Source organism: Hemitrygon akajei, chromosome 2 (assembly GCF_048418815.1).
Source record: "Hemitrygon akajei chromosome 2, sHemAka1.3, whole genome shotgun sequence".
Classification (NCBI taxonomy): Eukaryota; Metazoa; Chordata; class Chondrichthyes; order Myliobatiformes; family Dasyatidae; genus Hemitrygon; species Hemitrygon akajei.
In genome coordinates, this window is record NC_133125.1 from 40,160,406 (window position 1) to 40,179,976 (window position 19,571).

The following is a 19,571-nucleotide window of genomic DNA, read 5'->3' on the forward strand; positions in this document are numbered from 1 at the left end:
ATCATCAGAGAACCCCACCACCCAGGACATGTTCTCTTCTTGCTGCTGTCACCCTTAGGAAGAAGGTACAGGAGCCTCAGGACTCAGCACCAGGTTTAAGAATAGTTACTATCCCTGAACCATCAGGCTCTTGAACCAAAGGGACAACTTCACTTGCCCCATCATTGAAATGTTCCCACAAACAATGGATTCACTTTCAAGGACTCTTCATCTCATGTTCTCGATATTTATTGTTTATTTATTTATTTTTGTATTTGTACGGTTTATTGTCTTTTACACACTGGCTGAAGTTGGTGCAATCTTTCTTTGATTTTGTATGGTTATTATTCTATGGACTTACTAAGCATGCCTGTAAGAAAATTAATCTCAGGATTGTATATGGTGACATATGATCTCTGATGATAAACTTAATTTGAACTTTAAATAGGTTTTTGATTACCTATATTTTGTTTACATAATTCTTTGCGGGTTATACGTAAAAGATGTGAATGGCATATATCATCACTCCACCATGTCATATGTGCGCGCCTCATTAAAATAAAACACTGAGAATAGACAGATTATTCCCAGCTCCTTGTTTTCCTTTTAGTTAGTTTTATGCTTTAGTGTTACAAAATGTAACATCAGTCATCAGGCTCTTGAACCAGAGTGGATAACATCACTCACCCCAGCACTGATCCCACAACCTATGGACTCACTCTCAAGTACTTTATATCTCATGTTCTCAATTTTTATTATTTATTTCCAATTTTGGTATTTGCACTATTTATTCTCTTCTACATTGGCCATTTGTCTGTCTTTGTGTGCAATTTTTCATTGATTGTTTCTTTTTATATTACTGTGAATGCTCACATGAAAATGAATCTTGGGGTAATGACATCTATGTACTTTGATAATAAATGTACTTTGAACTTTTAACACTGAGGAGAGATTTGAATTTAAAAAAAAACAGAATCTTAAAATCTGTGGCATTGTTTTACTGGGAACCAATGTGACCACAGAAGTAATGGATGTCCAGGCTGATGCAAATTAGAATACAGGCAACAGAGTATAAGGCGATCTGTAATTTACAAAGAATAGAAAATAGCTGACCATTTACAAACTTTATAAAATTCTCTGCCATTCTATAAGAGGGGAAGTTGAGCATCCTGTGATGAAGCTCTGCTTTCCTTGTAGTTGATAACAATCAGTGTAATGTGCTGCTACAATAAAAAATGGAACAGAGCAGAAACACTCAATGTCAGGCCGCATCTGTGAAAAGAGAAATAGAGTTAACATTACAGTTGAAGACCGTCAGAACTGGCAAAGAGGAGGGAGAAAAACAAAGTTTTAAGCTGCAGAGAGAGTGGTGGATGGATAGAGAAAGGGACTACCTCTGATAAGGTGCAGCCAGGATTGCTGTTGCTGTCAATTGGCAGCCAACCTGCTATAAACCATTTCCTCATGTTCTTATGGCAGGTAACTATATATTTTAGAAAAGGATTACTATAAATTGACAGTAATAACAAATTATTTGAAATCGTGGGTCCATTTCCAATGCCATACACTGGAATATTAAAGCAGAAGATAGGACATAATTATTTAAAAGAAAAAAGTATTAAAGATCAATGAAAATTCTTTTGTTCAAATGCACTTTTATTGTTGGTTTGTTATGGTTATAACATATAAAACAATCCAGGCATTATTTAACATTTAAATATGAAATGCCAACCTTCTCAACATTTAATAGCCTAAAGTTACAAGTGATTCCCTGTATGATTGAATTTTTCATGACAATATTCTGATTTTCCCCAAGGTTGTTTACAAAGGTTGGCCAAACAACAATTAGTGAACTATCCTACTTACACAGCATACCACAGCAAGAACACCACAATGTGAATACATACTATATATTCTATCTCTGCTATCCACCTCAGTTCTCAACAAAATCATAAAAATTATCCCTATGTATTTCTACATAGTTCATCTAACTTTTATTAACTATGTATGCAAGTCAGTGAATGAAAACGAAGTGAAAATTTGACAAAAGCTTTGAAAACAGTTTGTTATGAATACAATAATGCAAAGAGCCTTTTGCCTTTTGGGATACTTTAGAATTTCATGTTGGCAAACAACACAAAGGTAATACAAGGAGCAGAATTCACTGTAAATAGCTTTGTTTTGCTCTCTTTAATTGCCCTTCTGCTGTCCAAAGAAATACCATTTTGTTCATTTGCAAGCAAGCGTCTGATGCTATAGGAAGTATCTTCTGTTAACTCAATTGTTGCAATGATTAATTCACATTTTTACTTATTTGCTTTAATTATTTAACTTAGCCATCTTATTTACTAAAATTTTATTGCAACATTCTGTCAGTAAGAATGAGCATGTTTCAGCAACCTGATTATAAAAAAGATCAGTTTAATATTAAGAATTCATGAAATACAGTGGAATCTGATAATTGGACCATATCAGTGGAAAAAGCTTTCTCAATATTTTACTGAATTCAGCACTTATGGTTAACATTTCATTATAATAATTGGCTTCAGTCAGTTCCTACCAGTACTTTGGTAAGCAGCCTGACAGTCAAAATAATTAGAATAGTACACAAGGCTTTTAAGAAAATGATACATACAGTATTTGATCATGCTTTAGTGATAATTTATTAATTTTAATTTAAATTAAATTAATTTCTGATGCTTTATTGATAATCAATATTGAATCTTGTTGAATTGTACATTCTTTTAACTTAATTATTTAACTGCTTACTTTCAAAGTAGTTTTATGGTTGTGATGTTTATCTATAAAACCAACTTGCCAGTCAATTAAGCAATAGAAAGAATTTTACATTTCAGTAGCTCAGCTCTCATAATGCACTATCCAATTTAGTTCAATATATGTTAGCTCTATTTTGATAATATGATGATTGAATCCATTTACCAATTAAATGCTGTAATTGTGGTTTTGGTCTGTACAGAAAGATAACTTCTGTACTGTGTATCTGAGTACAAAGTACCGTGCTGGATTTGAAACGGTGCTGAAACACACAATGAAACTACATTGTAAAGGTCTAAAGAACATTTCATAGAAAACTGCTGCATAGAAACAGAAATTGCCAAAGACTCTAGTGAGTCAGCAGCAAGAGTAGATTTTAAATGATTTGTTTTTACCTTCACAGTACAAATTATTTTGATAACATTTTCATCCATGACATAAAAGCTTTCATATTTTAACAGTATGGCAAAATTATATCAATATGCTTAGTACCTTTATAACTTGATCATGAAGTGAAATAATTATTGGACATATTTAGCATAATGCAAGTTAAATAGATGCAAAATACTATGTTTTACCATGTGATACAAGACACAGATCAATGGAATTCCTAGAAAATTTGTGGGAATGTTTCATTTTCAATTATTTACTCCCTTTCTCTTGTTGTTCTGGCAGTCTCCTACTGAAGTTATGGCAGTAGATTCAAAGATCACCTATGCAAGTTATAGACCATTACCATATAAATTGTTTTCAAAACAAAGGAAGACACTTTGGTTCCATGCACACGACTAATGCAATGAATTAATTCATAGGAAATTGGGCATATTTGGAGGTGAAATGCATATGCACAGTATGTAAACTAAGTGACAATGCATTGATCATCATTTATTTCAGATGCAACTCCTAATATTCATTTGTGTGAGTTTCTATCAAGCAGAATCAGATGGTGATATAATAGTTGTTAACTGTGCTTCTGCTGGTTTTGTGCCTTGCCCAGGTCCAGTAGGAACCCTATTGTCTAAATACATTGAACAGACTGTGTAATTTTTTCTAAAATTATTAATTAAATTATTTAAATAAGTTTAAGGAATTTAAATAAAAAAGTTTATAAACTGATTATTGAAGTATACAATGCTTTGTAAGCAACAAATGGAATTTCTATAAAGACCTCTTTAAAAAGGTAAAGTGGTGAAACTTAATGAGATGAATATTATTCTCTGTTCAACTTGTGAATGGTATTCTGGTGGAGCAGATCACTCACTTCATCTGGAAATTTTTTTAATGAAGGTTACAAGAGATAGCTGATATCATTCAAAATACGATGTGTTTACCTGCAAACTGAAATGTACCAATAAAACAATGGTAGCATATTTGAAACAACTTCACTAATTTGCTACCTCAATCAAAGAGTTTCAAATCATTGAAATCCTGGTATGGTAATTAATGACTGATGTAATATAAAATGCTACTTTATTTGTGAAAAGATCAGAAATGTGACTCTCGGAAGTATAAACTTTTGATAAATGAAAACTAAAAACCTGAAAACTTGTAGATGGAAATGTATAAGGCACTTAAAAACTTTGAGAAATGAAAATAGCAAAATTGTTGAAATGTGAAGGAATTGTCAGTAAGCTGCATCAGCTGAAAGGTAAAATTGACCTGGTCATGCAAGGATAAAGCTCTGGCAAGCAAACAAAAGACAAACAAAATGTGCCGTGTATAAATAGTTAGGTAAAGGTGAAATTAAGGGTGTTTTACTGTAAAAGAGCATCAACAGAGCTAGAATTGTGGTACCATGGGCAAGAAAAAAAAAGATTGGCCAGAAAGATTTGAAGAAAAGCAATAAAGATTATTCCAGGAACTCAGTAGTTTTAAGGAGGCATGGATTTGGTTCACTGAGAATGAAGAATTGAAGAAATAGAAAGCTATTTTTTAACAATGGGAATAAAATAAGAATGCAGAAAAGCACAGTCTCACCTATAACCATAAAGGGAAACTTCATGATATTAATTCCAAAGACATACTTGAGCAGGAACTGAAAATATTCTTAAATTGTTGTAGAGATATGGATCAAAAAGTCAATGAGCTTTTCAAGATATTCCATCCATGATGGTATCTATCAGGATCAGTGCTTGAGCCACAGATGTTCATGACTTTTCTCAATGATTTGACTGAGACTAAATGCCACGTTTCAAAGGTAACTGATGATGCAAAGCTAGGTGAAATAGTGTATCATGACAAGAATGTTAAGAGGTTTAATGGAGGATACAGATAAGCTAATTGAACATTAGCAGATATAATGTAGATGTGAATTTATACACTTCAGTGCACAAAATAGAAATAATGAGAGACTGAGGAATGATGTTTATAGGTATCTGGATGTCGTTCTACAGAAGTCATTGAAGGCAAACAAGGGCAGCAAGGAGACAGGAAAATAAATAGTAGGTTGTCCTTTAATTCACAAGATTTTACTCTGAACAAAGATGTCTTTCTGTATTATACAGGGCCTTAGTGGAACAACACCTTAATTATTGTCTCATCTTCATCTTAGTCTGTCCCTCAAGGAGCATATGACTTGCTTGTGTGAATTCTGAGGTGACTAATGAGGCCTATGTGGAAACCTCAGTCTTCTCCATAGATGGGACAAAGTGCCTAAAGATGTCTGGCAGGTGGATGGTCTGTGAGGTGGCACGGTCTTTCTGCCATTTACTATGGGCTTCTCAGTTGTCCAACACATTGAACTCTAAGTTCTCAATATCTAATACTCCTTCTCCACATAGTTCGGGGATTCTCAAGAGGGTTTCCAGAGAGCTTTGAGCATACCCTTCAGTTTCTGCTATCTTCCTTCTGAATCCAAAGACTCTAATCATGATGCGAGTATACCTGATTCTATCCCACAACCATCTACTCAAAACAGTGTTGTATATCCACACCAACAACAAACTGAAAAGGCCATATTCCAGTTAGAACATAACAAGGCTTCAAGGGCAAATAGTATATCCTCACTGAACTACAACTTTGCAGTAAAGAACAAATTCAGAATCTAATTGTCAATATCTGAGGAGAGGATAGACTGCAGCACCTCAGTGATGCTGTGACCATATCAACTTCAAGAAGTGAGGCAAGTGCAACCTTGGTAATTACAAAGGGAGACCACTGCTGTCTGCTGTCTAGAAAGGTCATCCCAGTTCCTCCTCAATCACTGTCTCCTAGTGGCAAAGCTACACTCTGAATCACAGTATAATATTCAGTTCTCGTCTCATTGCCCCCAGGAAAGGATGTACTTCCTGTTGAGGGAGTGCGCAAATCATTTTCATGTATTCATAGTACTGAAATACTAGTGAATACCGGGGTGATTGTATAGATTGCAGGTTTGCCATTGATCAAGAAAGATCGAGTAGATGAAGCCTATATTTTCTAGAGTGTTAGCTTTTAAAATGGAGTCTGAAACCCTTGAAAGGGTCAAAGGAAGCTTAAAATAAGGGATCCCCTATCTATTCTTTTACATCAACACTAATTTGCTGATGAGAAAACTTAGTATGATTGCGTTATATGTGAACTATTTGATTAAACCAGGCCACCTGAAAATTTGACAGTAAACCTATTTGTGCATTTAGAGGAGTAAATCTCACTGAATCTTGCAAAATTTTCCTCGGCTCTTCAATCTGGATGAAAGCAGGATGCTTCTCCTGTTGGATCTGGGACTAAGGGAAGATATTTTCATGTAGAGGTGGGGAGTTTTTGAAACTCTCGGACTCAGGGGGCTGTGCAGGGTTGGTCAATTAGCTCATTCCAATAAAAGATTGATATTAAGGGAATCAAGGGATATAGCAACATAAGTATACAGAGTGGTAAACAAGGCTTGCCTTCAGCAGTAAATGCAAAGGGTAGGAATCAGGAAGTCATGTGGAGGTATAAATCTTTGGTTAGGCCACACGTGGGAGTATTGTATGCAGTTCCCCATTACAGAAAGGATGTAGAAGCTTCAGAGAGGGTGCTGAAGAGGTTTACCACACTGCTGCCTGGTTGACATGGTATGAGCTACAAGAACCTTCTTACAGCAGTTTTTGGACAAACTTAGATTGGTTTTCTTTTCCAGGAGCATTGGAGGCTAAGCGGAGAGATTATAGAAGCTATAACTTCATGAGAGGCATGGATAAGGGAGACAGGCAGAATATTTATCCCAAGGTAGAAATGTCCAATTCTACCGGGCATAGCTTTAGAGTGGGGTGGGGTGTTTAAAGGATAAGTTTGGTTTTACAAACCTATAGGTTGTAATATAGGTGCCTGAAACATGCTAGTGAGGATGGCAGTGCAAACAGATTCAGCAGTGCTGTCTAAGAGGCTTTTAGACAGGCACATGAATATGCAGAGAACAGAGGAATATAGATCACCTGCAGGCAGAAGGGATTAGTTTAATTTAGCATCATGCTCAGCACAGACGTCAGGGGCTAAAGCTCCTGTTTCTATGCTGTGCTGTTCTAAGTTTAATACAGGAGTGCATGAAAGTAAGGTAGAAGTTAAGTAATGACCGTGATGTACGATTGAGCAGGCTCAAAGAGCCAAATGGTAAAATATTCTTATTTCTTGTATTTTCAAAATTATGATCACATACTGACTTAAAACTTAAGTCCCAAATGACTTAAAACTTAAGCATTCTACATCAGTTGATAATGATAAACTGAGACTTTTCTTGATCAGATCAGCTACTCTAGAGGACATTCAGCTTGATGTCTACTGAAATGCCTTTGAGGATGCATAGTTGTCTGAACAGCTCCTTTAGGTAGGACGTATTAGTGAAGCAGGGCCAGTACCCAAAATTCCGACTCTACTCAACCATTATAATGAAATAAAGTAAGCTGTACTATTTTTCAATGAACCTACAGTATATTTCATTACCAAAAACTAGAGATGAACTATCAATGACTTTGTTTCTGATTGTTTAAATTGATATTTTTGCTTTACTCAATCAATCTATGTTTCATTGCTTTTTAATATCCCTTTCTTTGTTCCGATTGCTGTTTAATGTGGGAACCAAGAGATAATACACATATTGATTAAAATAGTCTTGGATTCATTTTCCAAATGGTCTGAATACCATGTAAAACTTCAGAAATATTTCCATTTCTTATTGAAGAGGAGGAGAAGAAGAATAGCCCTTAACTCGGCAGTGGAGTTACTGGGGCACTGTCATGATGGTGTTTCCGCAGCAAGCTATTCTTGCTTTTATGAGGCCAAGTTGCTAGCTCGACGCTCAACCCGACTTGGATTCGAACTCGGGAACCTTCGCTCCGGAGTCCGGCGCTGATATTATTGCGCCACCAAGTGGGACATTTCTTACTGAATTCCTCATTTATGAACCACTTTTATTGGTAGATTAAGATAGGTTTTCATCCAATGCTAAACAGTCTGTATTAAAATATTCAATTACTCAGATTACAGACTAGTCAGGAACAGATTCTGTTTGTCACAATTTTGTCAAACTTAAGCAATTATTTTTGAATTTGTCTACTTGCTTTTCACTATATTTGTTCTCTCTCAAAAGATGAGAAAATTACACAGGAAAAGTTTTGTCCAACAAACTGCACACCAGTCAAAGGAGCACATGAATTAATGTGTGCATTTAAAAAATATTTTAAAACTGCACAAGGGAAGATACTAATTTAAGACTTGCTTAGGATTCTCAGCTCCCATAAACAACTTTCCATCTTCCAACCCCACATCAAGTTCCACTCATCAGTTGAAAGGTGTTCATTGACCTGCACAGGCTCTGATTGCTGCAGTTCACCAGCTTTAAAGTTTTCATCATCATGTTAATACTCCACAATATCTTTCCCTTCTTCTCCCAAACCATTGAAAACCCTATAGGATGATGCCTGCGCTTCCAGTTCTCCTTTCTCTACCAGGATGGCCCATGGTTTTAGGTACCTAGGTCTTGAGCTCTGGATTTATCTTTGTATAATTCTTCATTTCTCTACATTTCTCCACTTTTTAAAGTTGTATTTAAAATTTGGTGACTATCCTATCATCTCTCATGTAGCTCAATACTGTAGTTTACACAACAATGCTGCAAATGTCTTGAGATGCTTTCTGTTTTATGTTTATAAAATAAATAAGATTACATTTTCCATTTTATTTTTGATTCTTCACGCTATTAGGTTATAATGGAATTAATTATAAGACCATAAGATATAGGAGCAGAAGTAGGCCATTTGGCCCATCGAGTCTGCTCCACCATTCAATCATGGGCTGATCCAATTCTTCCAGTCATCCCCACTCCCCTGCCTTCACCCCATACCCTTTGATGCCCTGGCTAATCAAGAACCTATCTATCTCTGCCTTAAATACACCCAATGAATTGGCCTCCACAGTCACTTGTGGCAACAAATTCCACAGATTTACCACCCTCTGACTAAAGTAATTTCTCCGCATCTCAGTTCTAAAAGTACATCCTTCAATCCTGAAATTGTGCCCTCTTGTCCTAGAATCCCCTACCATGGGAAATAACTTTGCCATAATCTAATCTGTTCAGGCCTTTTAACATTCAGAACGTTTCTATGAGAAACCCCCTCATTCTCCTGAACTCCAGGGAATACAGCCCAAGAGCTGTCAGACATTCCTCATATGGTAACCCTTTCATTCCTGGAATCATACTCATGGATCTTCTCTGAACCCTCTTCAATGTCAGTATATCCTTTCTAAAATAAGGAGCCCAAAACTGTACAAAATACTCCGTGTGGTCTCACGAGTGCCTTATAGAGCCTCAACATCACATCCCAGCTCTTATATTCTATACCTCTAAAAATGAATGTCAACATCACATTCACCTTCTTCACAACCCACTCAACCTGGAGGTTAACCTTCAGGGTATCTTGCACAAGGATTCCCAAGTCCCTTTGCATCTCTACATTTTGAATTCTCTCCACATCTAAATAATATTCTGACCGTCTATTTCTTCCACCAAAGTGCATGACCATACACTTTCCAACATTGTATTTCATTTGCCACTTCTTTGCCCATTCCCCCAAACTATCAAAGTCTTTCTGCAGGCTCTCTGTGTCCTCAGCACTACCCACTCCTCCATCTATCTTTATATCATTGGCAAATTTAGCCACAAATCTATTAATACCATTGTCCAAATCATTGACATACATCGTAAAAAGCAGCGATCTCAACACTGACCCCTGTGGAACACCACTGGTAACCGGCAGCCAGCCAGAATAGGATCCATTTATTCCCACTCTGTTTTCTGCCGATCAGTCAATGCTCCACCTACACTAGTAACTTCCCCGTAATTCCATGAGCTCTTATCTTGCTAAGCAGCCTCCTGTGCGGCACCTTGTCACAGGCCTTCTGAAAATCCAAGTACTGTACATCATGTCTACTGCATCTCCTTTGTCTACCCTGCTTGTAATTTCCTCAAAGAATTGCAGTAGGTTTGTCAGGCAGGATTTTCCTTTCAGGAAACCATGCTAGCTGTGGCCTATCTTGTCATGTGCCTCCAGGTACTCCATAATCTCATCCCTAACAATTGATTCCAACAACTTCACAACCACTGATGTCACGGTAACAGGTCTATAGTTTCCTTTCTGCTGCCTCCCTGTAACTTATCTAGATTAAACCTAAACATTCCAACCATGTTTGCATTATAAGATTAGATGTCTGCACTGCAATTACTGTATCTGTTAGTAGCTTATATTTTTTTCTTTACCATACATAATACTACTTGTGCATTAATGTATCATTTCCTAATAAAGGATCTGGTGATAAAAGTGGAAGAGAAGTCATGTATCATATTCTGTGCTGCATGATACAAAGTTCATAGAAATGTGCAGTATTTCCAAAGGTCAATTATAATGGCCAAAAGAGTCTATTCAAGTGTTACCTCAATGGATACCTGTGAAATTTCTTGTTTGCATTTACTAGCAGCACTATTCAAAGTCAAAGTTAATAGGCAAAGTGACTTTTCTAATCATATTGAAGAACTAGATGTGTGAAAGTCTATGAATAATTTTATGATCCATATATTATTTTCACATTATTCTTTTTGACTTTCTAACTTGCAATAGCCATATTGACTGCTGTTTACTGTTGTCATGTATCTGCGTCATTGAAAATGAACTGTTTAAAATTTCTTATTTGTGACTGAGTTACTGAAACATGACCCTATACATAGAAACAAAGAATTAATTCTGGCAATATTTCCCATTAAACATTTTCTGCTCTTATGAAGAAAAATGTAGTTTTGTATATTGACCCATCATTATTGTAAATGTCTGTGGTGGTCTATATATTGCAGTGTACTTTAGTCTCTTCCATTGCTACATTTCAGTTTGCTTAATGAAGTAAACAAGTGAATGTATGGAATGAAATGAATGAGTTCAGGCAGTTCCACAATGGTTTTTGATTCCTCATCTCATTTCCTTGGAACACAACAATTTCATGAACTTAGTCCAAACATGGCAGCATCACCTTCCATCTTCTAAATGCCCCCATGTATCCACCATATCATATCCCTTTCTATCTGGAAGCTTCACAGATTTTGGAGAATATCATTACTTGAGTTAAATTTCAGTGGTTTGAACATAATTTCGCTTCTCAAAGTCCAACCCTGCCTCCCCATTGTGAGAGGTGGAAGTGAGTAAGGCTGGCCAACAGGGCTCTGGTGAAGCTGCATAAACCAAATACAATGTAGTGCAGAAACTCTGATGAATACCAACCATACCATCGACTTTGGATGATGGAGACGGGAGGGCATCAATGGCCTATGCTCCACTGAGAGCCAAGGGCCGAAGAAGAAGAAGAAGAAACACAATTTCAAGTGCCACTTTGGATTTCTGTCACTCTTCCACCTAAGCTACGGTGAATACGGAAGAGGATCTCCAAAAATCTTCACTCCCTCTGGTACTTCTAGTTATTACAGTCATAACTGATCATTTCCAGTAAACAGATTATTGACTTCACAGTATAATAAAATACCATTACTATCCCCAAAGGCAATGCCTTTTACAGTGAATACAATTTTGAAGCTGCCCAAACTTAATCAATTTACCAAAACAGTTGTTCATCTGCATAGAACCTTTTGAATGTTGTAGTCACCAACAGGAGAACGGAGATACACAATGTTGTGCACTCACTCAAGAATAGAATGATTTTAAACACCAGATAAAACTTGACCATAATTTTAAAAAATTCTTTCATGCCACACCTAATAATGTGGATGTTAAATTCAATAATTTCTTGAGCAGATTTCACTTAAAAAAACTGAATAAAATTTTCTGAAATACTTTTAAACCACATTAAAAAGGTACAAAACATAAAAACAGTAAAAACAGCAGAAATAAGTTTTGCTCAGAGAAGTCGTTGTACCTGCTTGTCCAACTGCACACTAGTGTAGCCTCACGAGCTGCTTAGCTTGTCAAGGATGTATTGTATTTTATAAGTCAGCCACTGTCTAAGCGGACAGTAGTATTCATTGTGGAACTGCTCAAACTCGGGTGTCTGCCGGATTTCTCTCAGGAAAGAAGCATCTACGTCAGATTCCAACAGGACCAAAAGAAGTGGGAAAGCAAACAGCATCAAACCCAGGCCCACCACAAGCAGTTTCACAAAGCTCTTTGCCAGTATATTCAGATGTCTGTTGCTTGTCATCAGTTCAAAACTCCTAACAAATACCCAGTTCACTTCCTTCAGCTCCTCCACTTCTGTAATCAGGAGTGTGTTTTCAGGGGCATCTAACTCATTAAATGAGCCTCCATCATCCTTCTGGTTCCCCACTGAGTGACTATTAAAAAACAAATCTATCCCACCATCTTCCACAGGAGTAGGCAGGACACTGGCACTTGGATTATATACTAACTCAGATATGGTGAGACAGTCTTCGCTCATTTCCTCTTCATTTTCACATTTGGTTTCTGCCACTTCTCCAGACTCATTATGTGGCTCTTTCAACTCTTCCTCACTCCGCGCTGATTGATCAGTTAATTTCAATAGCTCTCCACCTGAAAGACCAGGAAAATCAAAGATGTGAATCAATTCATATTCTTTCCCCTGATAATTGTGTGAGAGGCTGCTGGTAGAAAGCTGCCTCTTGTGCTTTTTAAAATTTATGAGTTTTTTTAAAGTGCACTTAAAAAACAGTAAGCAACTCCAAGAGTCGTTACTAATCAATTTTTTCAATTTGAAGTTACAAAAACACATACAATCCATGAAGCATTTGACACATTCTTTGACAGCATGGAATCTGTCTGCTCATAGGGTTGTGTATGGGTTTACATTTTTCCTTACTGTGCAGAAAAGTACATATTGCACATTTACCAAAGTTTTTAGCTAATATTCTGGACATCAGTCCATCTTCTACTTAGTTATGCACCTAAGCAGCAAGGTGACAAAGTAAGTGTTGAATTATTACTATTCACCATTTGTCATAAAATAATTTCTTACTGTAGAAATATGCCAGTAGCTGTACAATTCTCACTTTTGTTTCTTGTCTCACCATTAACTGTAAACAACAGTTAATCACTTTAATAAGTTATCCTAACCATAGTACTTGTGCAGATTTTGGCTAATTCTTACATTTCAATCATTTGAAATTTCCATAGGAATTCTCAATGTCTACACCACTGTTTTAAAAATTTTGAGGCTTTCAGCCAAAGTTAAAGCAAGTGAATAGAATAAAAAGCATCAAAATGCAAGACAAATATTTACACAACTACTACATTGAGGAAAGCTTAGTCCCCACACATAAATAACTAATTTTTAATGCTTGAAATGCACAATATTCATAAAGGAATCAATTGCGGAATTGTGCTCCCTTCTGTGCGCCACATTTTAGGGAGAATGTCGAGGCCTGGAAGAAACAGAAGGGATTTAGCAACCATCATAACAGGAAAGTGCGGCTTCACCTATGTATAGAGTCAGTAAACAAGGGCCCAAACTTTAGGAAGTTGACAAAAAAAAAAGCACAATTTGAGTAAACCTCGTTTATTCAAGTACATATGACAGGGAAAACATTAGGACATTTAGGGGAGTGTAAGAAAATAGTTTTAACATGACAATCCTAACAAAGAGCCAACACACAGACACAAAACCTTTCTTGATACTGCATCATTGTGATATTTTACTGGATTCATATATTTTGCAGCATTCTATGGAATATTGGCCACTATATGTCAGTGCCTTCAACTGTAAAAAGAGTTAAAAGCAGCTGTAATTGTTTTATAGTAACAGGGGAATTCCACAATGCTACACTTTCATTCATTTATTCCTGCATTTTTGTTACTGAAAAACTAGATCTGTTAGGCATAACTAACTGTAACCAGAACTGTGTTCTTGGACAACAGCTCCGGTTGTTATTGTTCATGCCTTTCATATTCATGTTGATTATGTATTCATTATAATCTTAAGAGGTTTGAAAGGAAATTCCATCGCTGACACCCAAGATAAAAATTAAACTGAGACAATTACCAATTTAAAATTCGGATCTAAGCACAATTTTACTTCAAATATAGAAACAGGGACCAGCAATTTAAAATGTACATCAGCAAATTAACAGATTTTTTTCCATCACTTCTAGCATTTAACCAAAAGATTATTCATGCGAGAAGATATTTATAACAGAAGGAGGATGTTACCAATTCCTCTGACTATAATCCTGGGCCCATGTTTCAATAATCGAATGTAGGCATCCTTAGAACAGTGGTTCACCATCTTAAGGTGAATGCTTCTTCTTGTCTGGATCTTTAGCAAGCCTTTCACCATGTTTACTTGTTCTGTTCTACTGAAATAGTGATTTACTCTTGTACTTCGGTGTTTTAACACTGAACTTCCCAACAGCAGAGCACATCAGAGTAGGACACTGAGTAAATGTCATTTGTATGAAGGGGTTTAGGAATACTGTCACAAGGGAAATGATGACTAAAATTACAGTTATTTATAACACTTACCAGACCTCGCTGTAACACTGTACCAAAGAGATTTATGGACTAGAAATACTGCTATGTTTTGCTAAACTGAATACCATGGAATTGTATGGCACCCTAATATGCCAGTGAACATAAATCTAACCTTTCCATGCAACAATCCAATGAAACTTTTCAGCACCACTTTCTAATGCCACCACTTCCTTCTAGATTCCCAAGTCTTACCTAATCAACGTTTTTGATTAGTTAGGGCTTCAAAGGTTACGGAGAGAAGGAGGGAGATGGGGTTGAAAGGGATAATAAATCAGCCATGAAGGAGGAACAGTGGAGCAGACACAATGGGCCAAATTCTACCTGTCTTATGGTGTGCAGTTCTGGTCACCTACCTACAGGACAAATATCAAAGAGATTGATTAAGTACAGAAAAAACATTCAAGGATATTGTTGGGACTTGAAGATCTGAGTTCAAGGGGAAGTTCGATTAGATTAGGACTTTATTCCCTAGAGCATAGGGGAGATTTGATAGAGATATACAAAATTATGAGGGGTATAGATAGGGTAAATACAAGCATGCTTTTACCACTGTTTGAGTGAGTATAGAAATAGAGGCAATGGGTTAAGGGTGAAAGGTGAAATGTTTAAGGGGAACACAAGGGACAACTTCATCACTCAGAGGGTGGTGAGAGTGTGGAACAAACTGCCAGTAGAAATGGTGGATGTGGGTTGAATTTCAATATTTAAGGGATGTATGGATAAGTACATGGATGGGAGGAGTGTGGAGGGCTTTGGTCCAGACACAGATCGATGGGATTAGACAGAACGTTAGTTTAGCACAGGCTAAATGGGCTCCGGATTTCTAGCATCTGCAGATTTTCTCATGTTTGTAATACGAGTAAGCACTGTTATTTCATTCTAATTCCAACTGAGTAATAATAAAAGACAATCTAATTCCAAACACAAGAGGACATCTTGAGCAACACACACAAAACTCTGGAGGAACTCAACAAGTCAGGCAGCATCTATGGAAGGGAATAAACAATTGACACATTGACTCAAGGCTTTTTATCAGTACTGATCCCATTCAGCTAACATTACTCAGCTAAACAGGAAATTGCCAAGATGGACCCAACTTCCCAATGCATTTGCTTTTTGCCTGATTCAACCCTCAAATTATATTGGACCCATATGTCCAGCTGATTAAATTTCCATCCTATCACTCAAATAGGAAATGATGTCACAAAAACTTTTAAAGTCAAAGTATACAACAGAAAAACATTTGTGGATTATACAGTGGCTGTCATAAGGGGCAGGAGGCTGGACCCAAGCGCAGGATGCAGGCACTGAAGTACTAGGGGCAGGACGGGAACAACTGAATGAGTCACAAGACGTGGAGACCATGGTTTGCGTGAGGGATGTGACGTTCAAGGTGATGCTGGGGTTCCGAGAGTCTTAGAGTTCAGGCAGGCAGGAGGATCCCAGAGTTCAGGCAAGGCGGGATCTTGGAGTTCACTGGGCAGGCTGCATAACTCCTGGGCAGGGTCCAGACCTCCCAAGCAGGAACACGGTGGCCTGGGCAGGTCACGGGACACCTGGGTAGGTAGCAAGGCCACAACCCATCGGCAGCGAGGGATGGAAAGGGGCAGAGTCCCCCACTGGGCAACAGAAGTCCAGCCAGGCTTGCCCAACAGAGGCAAGGGATAGGAAGGGAACTAGGTCCAGGGTCACTACTAGTCTTACTCGAAGAACTCATCTTTAACAAGGGGAACTCCAAGCCAGGGCAACCAGAGGAGACAGAACAAACCCCCCCCAACTCCACTCAATCCCAGAGCCCCCTATATACACCACCAGCCGATGGGCATCAGGTGTGCCTCCTTGAGCCCCAACAAGCCACGATGATCCACAGGTGTGACTAATGGGGCTGAAGGGTGAAGGGAGGGACGGCTACAAGACCCGGAGTCCGAAGTCCGCGGACCGGATCAAGACCCTGAATGCGGGCTCCAGACCCAACCGTAACAGTACCCCCCCCAATCAAAGGGAGCCTCCAGGTGACCGAGGAGGGTCTCTAGAGCTACAGAAGATATGGGTGGGTGGGGGGGGGGGAATGTTCAGACAATAGGGGACCCCAGGGTGACGGGACGTGACTGCAGTGCCTGCATTGCTGGGGGGGGGGGTCATTCTGTCATAAGGGGACAGGAGGCTGGACCCAAGTGCAGGACACAGGCACTGAAGTACTAGGGGCAGGACGGGAACAACTAAACCAGAGGCAAGACGTGGAGACCGTGGTGTGTGTGAGGGACGTGATGTTCAAGGTGATGCTGGGGTTCCGAGAGAGTCTTAGAGTTCCAGGCAGGCACGAGGATCCCAGAGTTCTAGGCAGGCAAGGCGGGACCTTGGAGTTCACAGCCCAGACCTCCCAGGCAGGAACACAGGGGCCTGAGCAGGTCACAGGGCACCTGGGTAGATTGCAGGGCACAACCCATTAGCAGCAAGGGATGAAAGGGGCAGAGTCCCCCGCCGGGCAACAGCAGTCCAGCCAGGCTTGCCTGACAGAGGCAAGCGATAGGAAGGGAACTAGGTCCAGGGTGACTGCCAGACTTACTCAAAGAACTCATCTTTAATAAGGGGAACTCCAAACCAGGGCAACCAGAGAAAACAGGATGAACCCCCAACTCCACTCAGTCCCAGAGCCCCCTATATACACCGCCAGCTGATGGGCATCAGGTGCACCTCTTTGAGCCCCAACAAGCCATGATGATCCACAGGTGTGACTAATTGGGCTCAAGGGCAAAAGGAGGGATGGCTACAAGACTCAGAGTCCAGAGTCCGGAGTCCGCGGACCGGATCAAGACCCGAAATGCGGACTCCAGACCGGACCGGACCATAACAGTGGCATGCAAAAGTTTGGACACCCCTGGTCAAAATTTCCGTTACTGTGAATAGTTCAGTGAGTAGAAAATGAACCAATCTCCAAAAGTCATAAAGTTAAAGATGAAACATTCTTTTCAACATTTTAAGCAAGATTAGTGTATTATTTTCATTTTGTACAATTTTAGAGTGAAAAAAAGGAAAGGAGCACCATGCAAAAGTTTGGGCACCCCAAGAAATTTGAGCTCTCAGATAACTTTTACCAAGGTCTCAGACCTTAATTAGCTTGTTAGGGCTATGGTTTGTTCACAGTCATTGTTAGGAAAGGCCAGGTGATGCAAATTCCAAAGCTTTATAAATATCCTGACTCCTCAAACCTTGTCCCAACAATCAGCAGCCATGGGCTCCTTTAAGCAGCTTCCTAGAACTCTGAAAATTAAAATAAATGATGCCCACAAAGCAGGAGAAGGCTATAAGAAGATAGCAAAGTGTTTTCAGGTAGCCATTTCCTCAGTTCATAATATAATTAGGAAATGGCAGTTAACAGGAATGGTGGCGGTCAAGTTAAGGTCTGGAAGACCAAGAAAACTTTCCGAGAGAACTGCTCATAGGATTGCTAGAAAGGCAAATCAAAACCTCCGTTTGACTGCAAAAGACCTTCAGGAAGATTTAGCAGACTCTGGAGCGGTGGTGCACTGTTCTACTGTGCAGTGACACTTGCACAAATAGGCATTTGAAATTATAAGTCATAAATGTAGAATAATGTTTAAATAAATTCATTCTCGTCAGCAGTGAAAACTCATTTACCCAAAGAACAGTAAAAACATGGAAGAAGCTGCCAAAGATGTTGATTTAGGTTAACTGCATTAATGTAGTTAATGGAATCCTAAATAAGAAAATGAAGGAGATGGGATAAACAGTATCTGCTCAATTACATGAAAAAGGACAGTAAAATGTTTGCAAGAGACAAACTAGCAACACAGACAAGTGGGGTTAATAGTTTACTTCTCTGCTTAAAAACTATGCAACCTTATAACTCACTATAACTAACTAGTATGTTATAAATGTGAAACCAGTGGACAGCTTTTCAGGGTGAGGCAACTGAATTAATCTGATATAGATTGGTTACTGTGACCTTTTTGTTTGAATCCCTTAATTGATGAGGGAGAAAACCCAGCTGCAATTCTAAAATTTACTTCAAAATAGCTACATCCCAATTTAAATCAAGGCTGTGCAAGACAAGGAGTCATCTGTCTAGGCTTCCATGATGTCATTTACTATCTTAATAATGCTTACAGTACCTTATTACCATTTCCCTGGACAATAATATCATTATGATTGCTATTTTACACATATGGGTCTGCTTTGGCAGTCCGGGAGAATATCAGCTGTTGGGTTTACTTCAAAGTATGCTGACAGTTTCCCTTCACAAACACCTGTTAAGCTGATTTGGAAAATTACACTTGGTACACATCTAAAATCTGAAACACCTAAAAATTATAATGGTTTTTTAAAAAATATACTTGTAAACATTTATGTACCATTTGCAGTATGAACTTTCCAAGCAAATTCTAAGAAAATAATAGCATTTCTGAATCATAGAGATAGTTTCAAGCAGTTAAAGAATGTATTTAATCTTATATTTTCTCAGTAAACTTCATTAATACACTTCAAGGAGGCACAGAGATTGCAGATGCTGCATCAACACACAAAGGCGCTGGAGGGACAGCAGGTGGCAGCATCTGTGGAGGGAAAGGGACAGGTGAGGTTTCAGTCAAAATCCTTCTTCTAGATTGAAAAGAAAGAGGGAGTCTCCCAGTACTAAAGGTGGAGGGAAAGGGTGAGCAAGAGCTGGCAGGCGGAACAATCTGGGGGAGTGAGAGAAGGTGGGAGGATGAGGTCAATGTCAGAGACTGAGAGTAGGTAATGGAAGTGACAAAGAACTGAGGAAGATAGAATGGTGGAGCATGGGATAAAAGGAGGGAAGTGAGGAGGGGAACTAGTGGGATAAGTGTGCGAGTGACGGGCAGA

At 38.5% G+C, this 19,571-nt stretch overlaps 1 protein-coding gene across 6 annotated transcripts in view; it reads right to left on the reverse strand.

Moving 5' to 3' along the window:
* The window catches only part of frmd3 (FERM domain containing 3), a 173,847-nt gene that overhangs the window by 10,478 nt on the left and 143,798 nt on the right, over window positions 1-19,571 (reverse strand). For 2 of the 6 annotated variants that reach the window (XM_073070653.1, XM_073070640.1), the window contains one exon: window positions 1,615-12,755. In XM_073070653.1, coding sequence (XP_072926754.1) covers window positions 12,154-12,755 — 602 coding nt within the window. In that variant the 3' untranslated portion in view covers window positions 1,615-12,153. Of the gene's footprint in view, window positions 1-1,614; window positions 12,756-19,571 lie in introns of those variants that run through there. The other 4 variants (XM_073070636.1, XM_073070638.1, XM_073070663.1 and 1 more) reach the window with 4 other exon arrangements.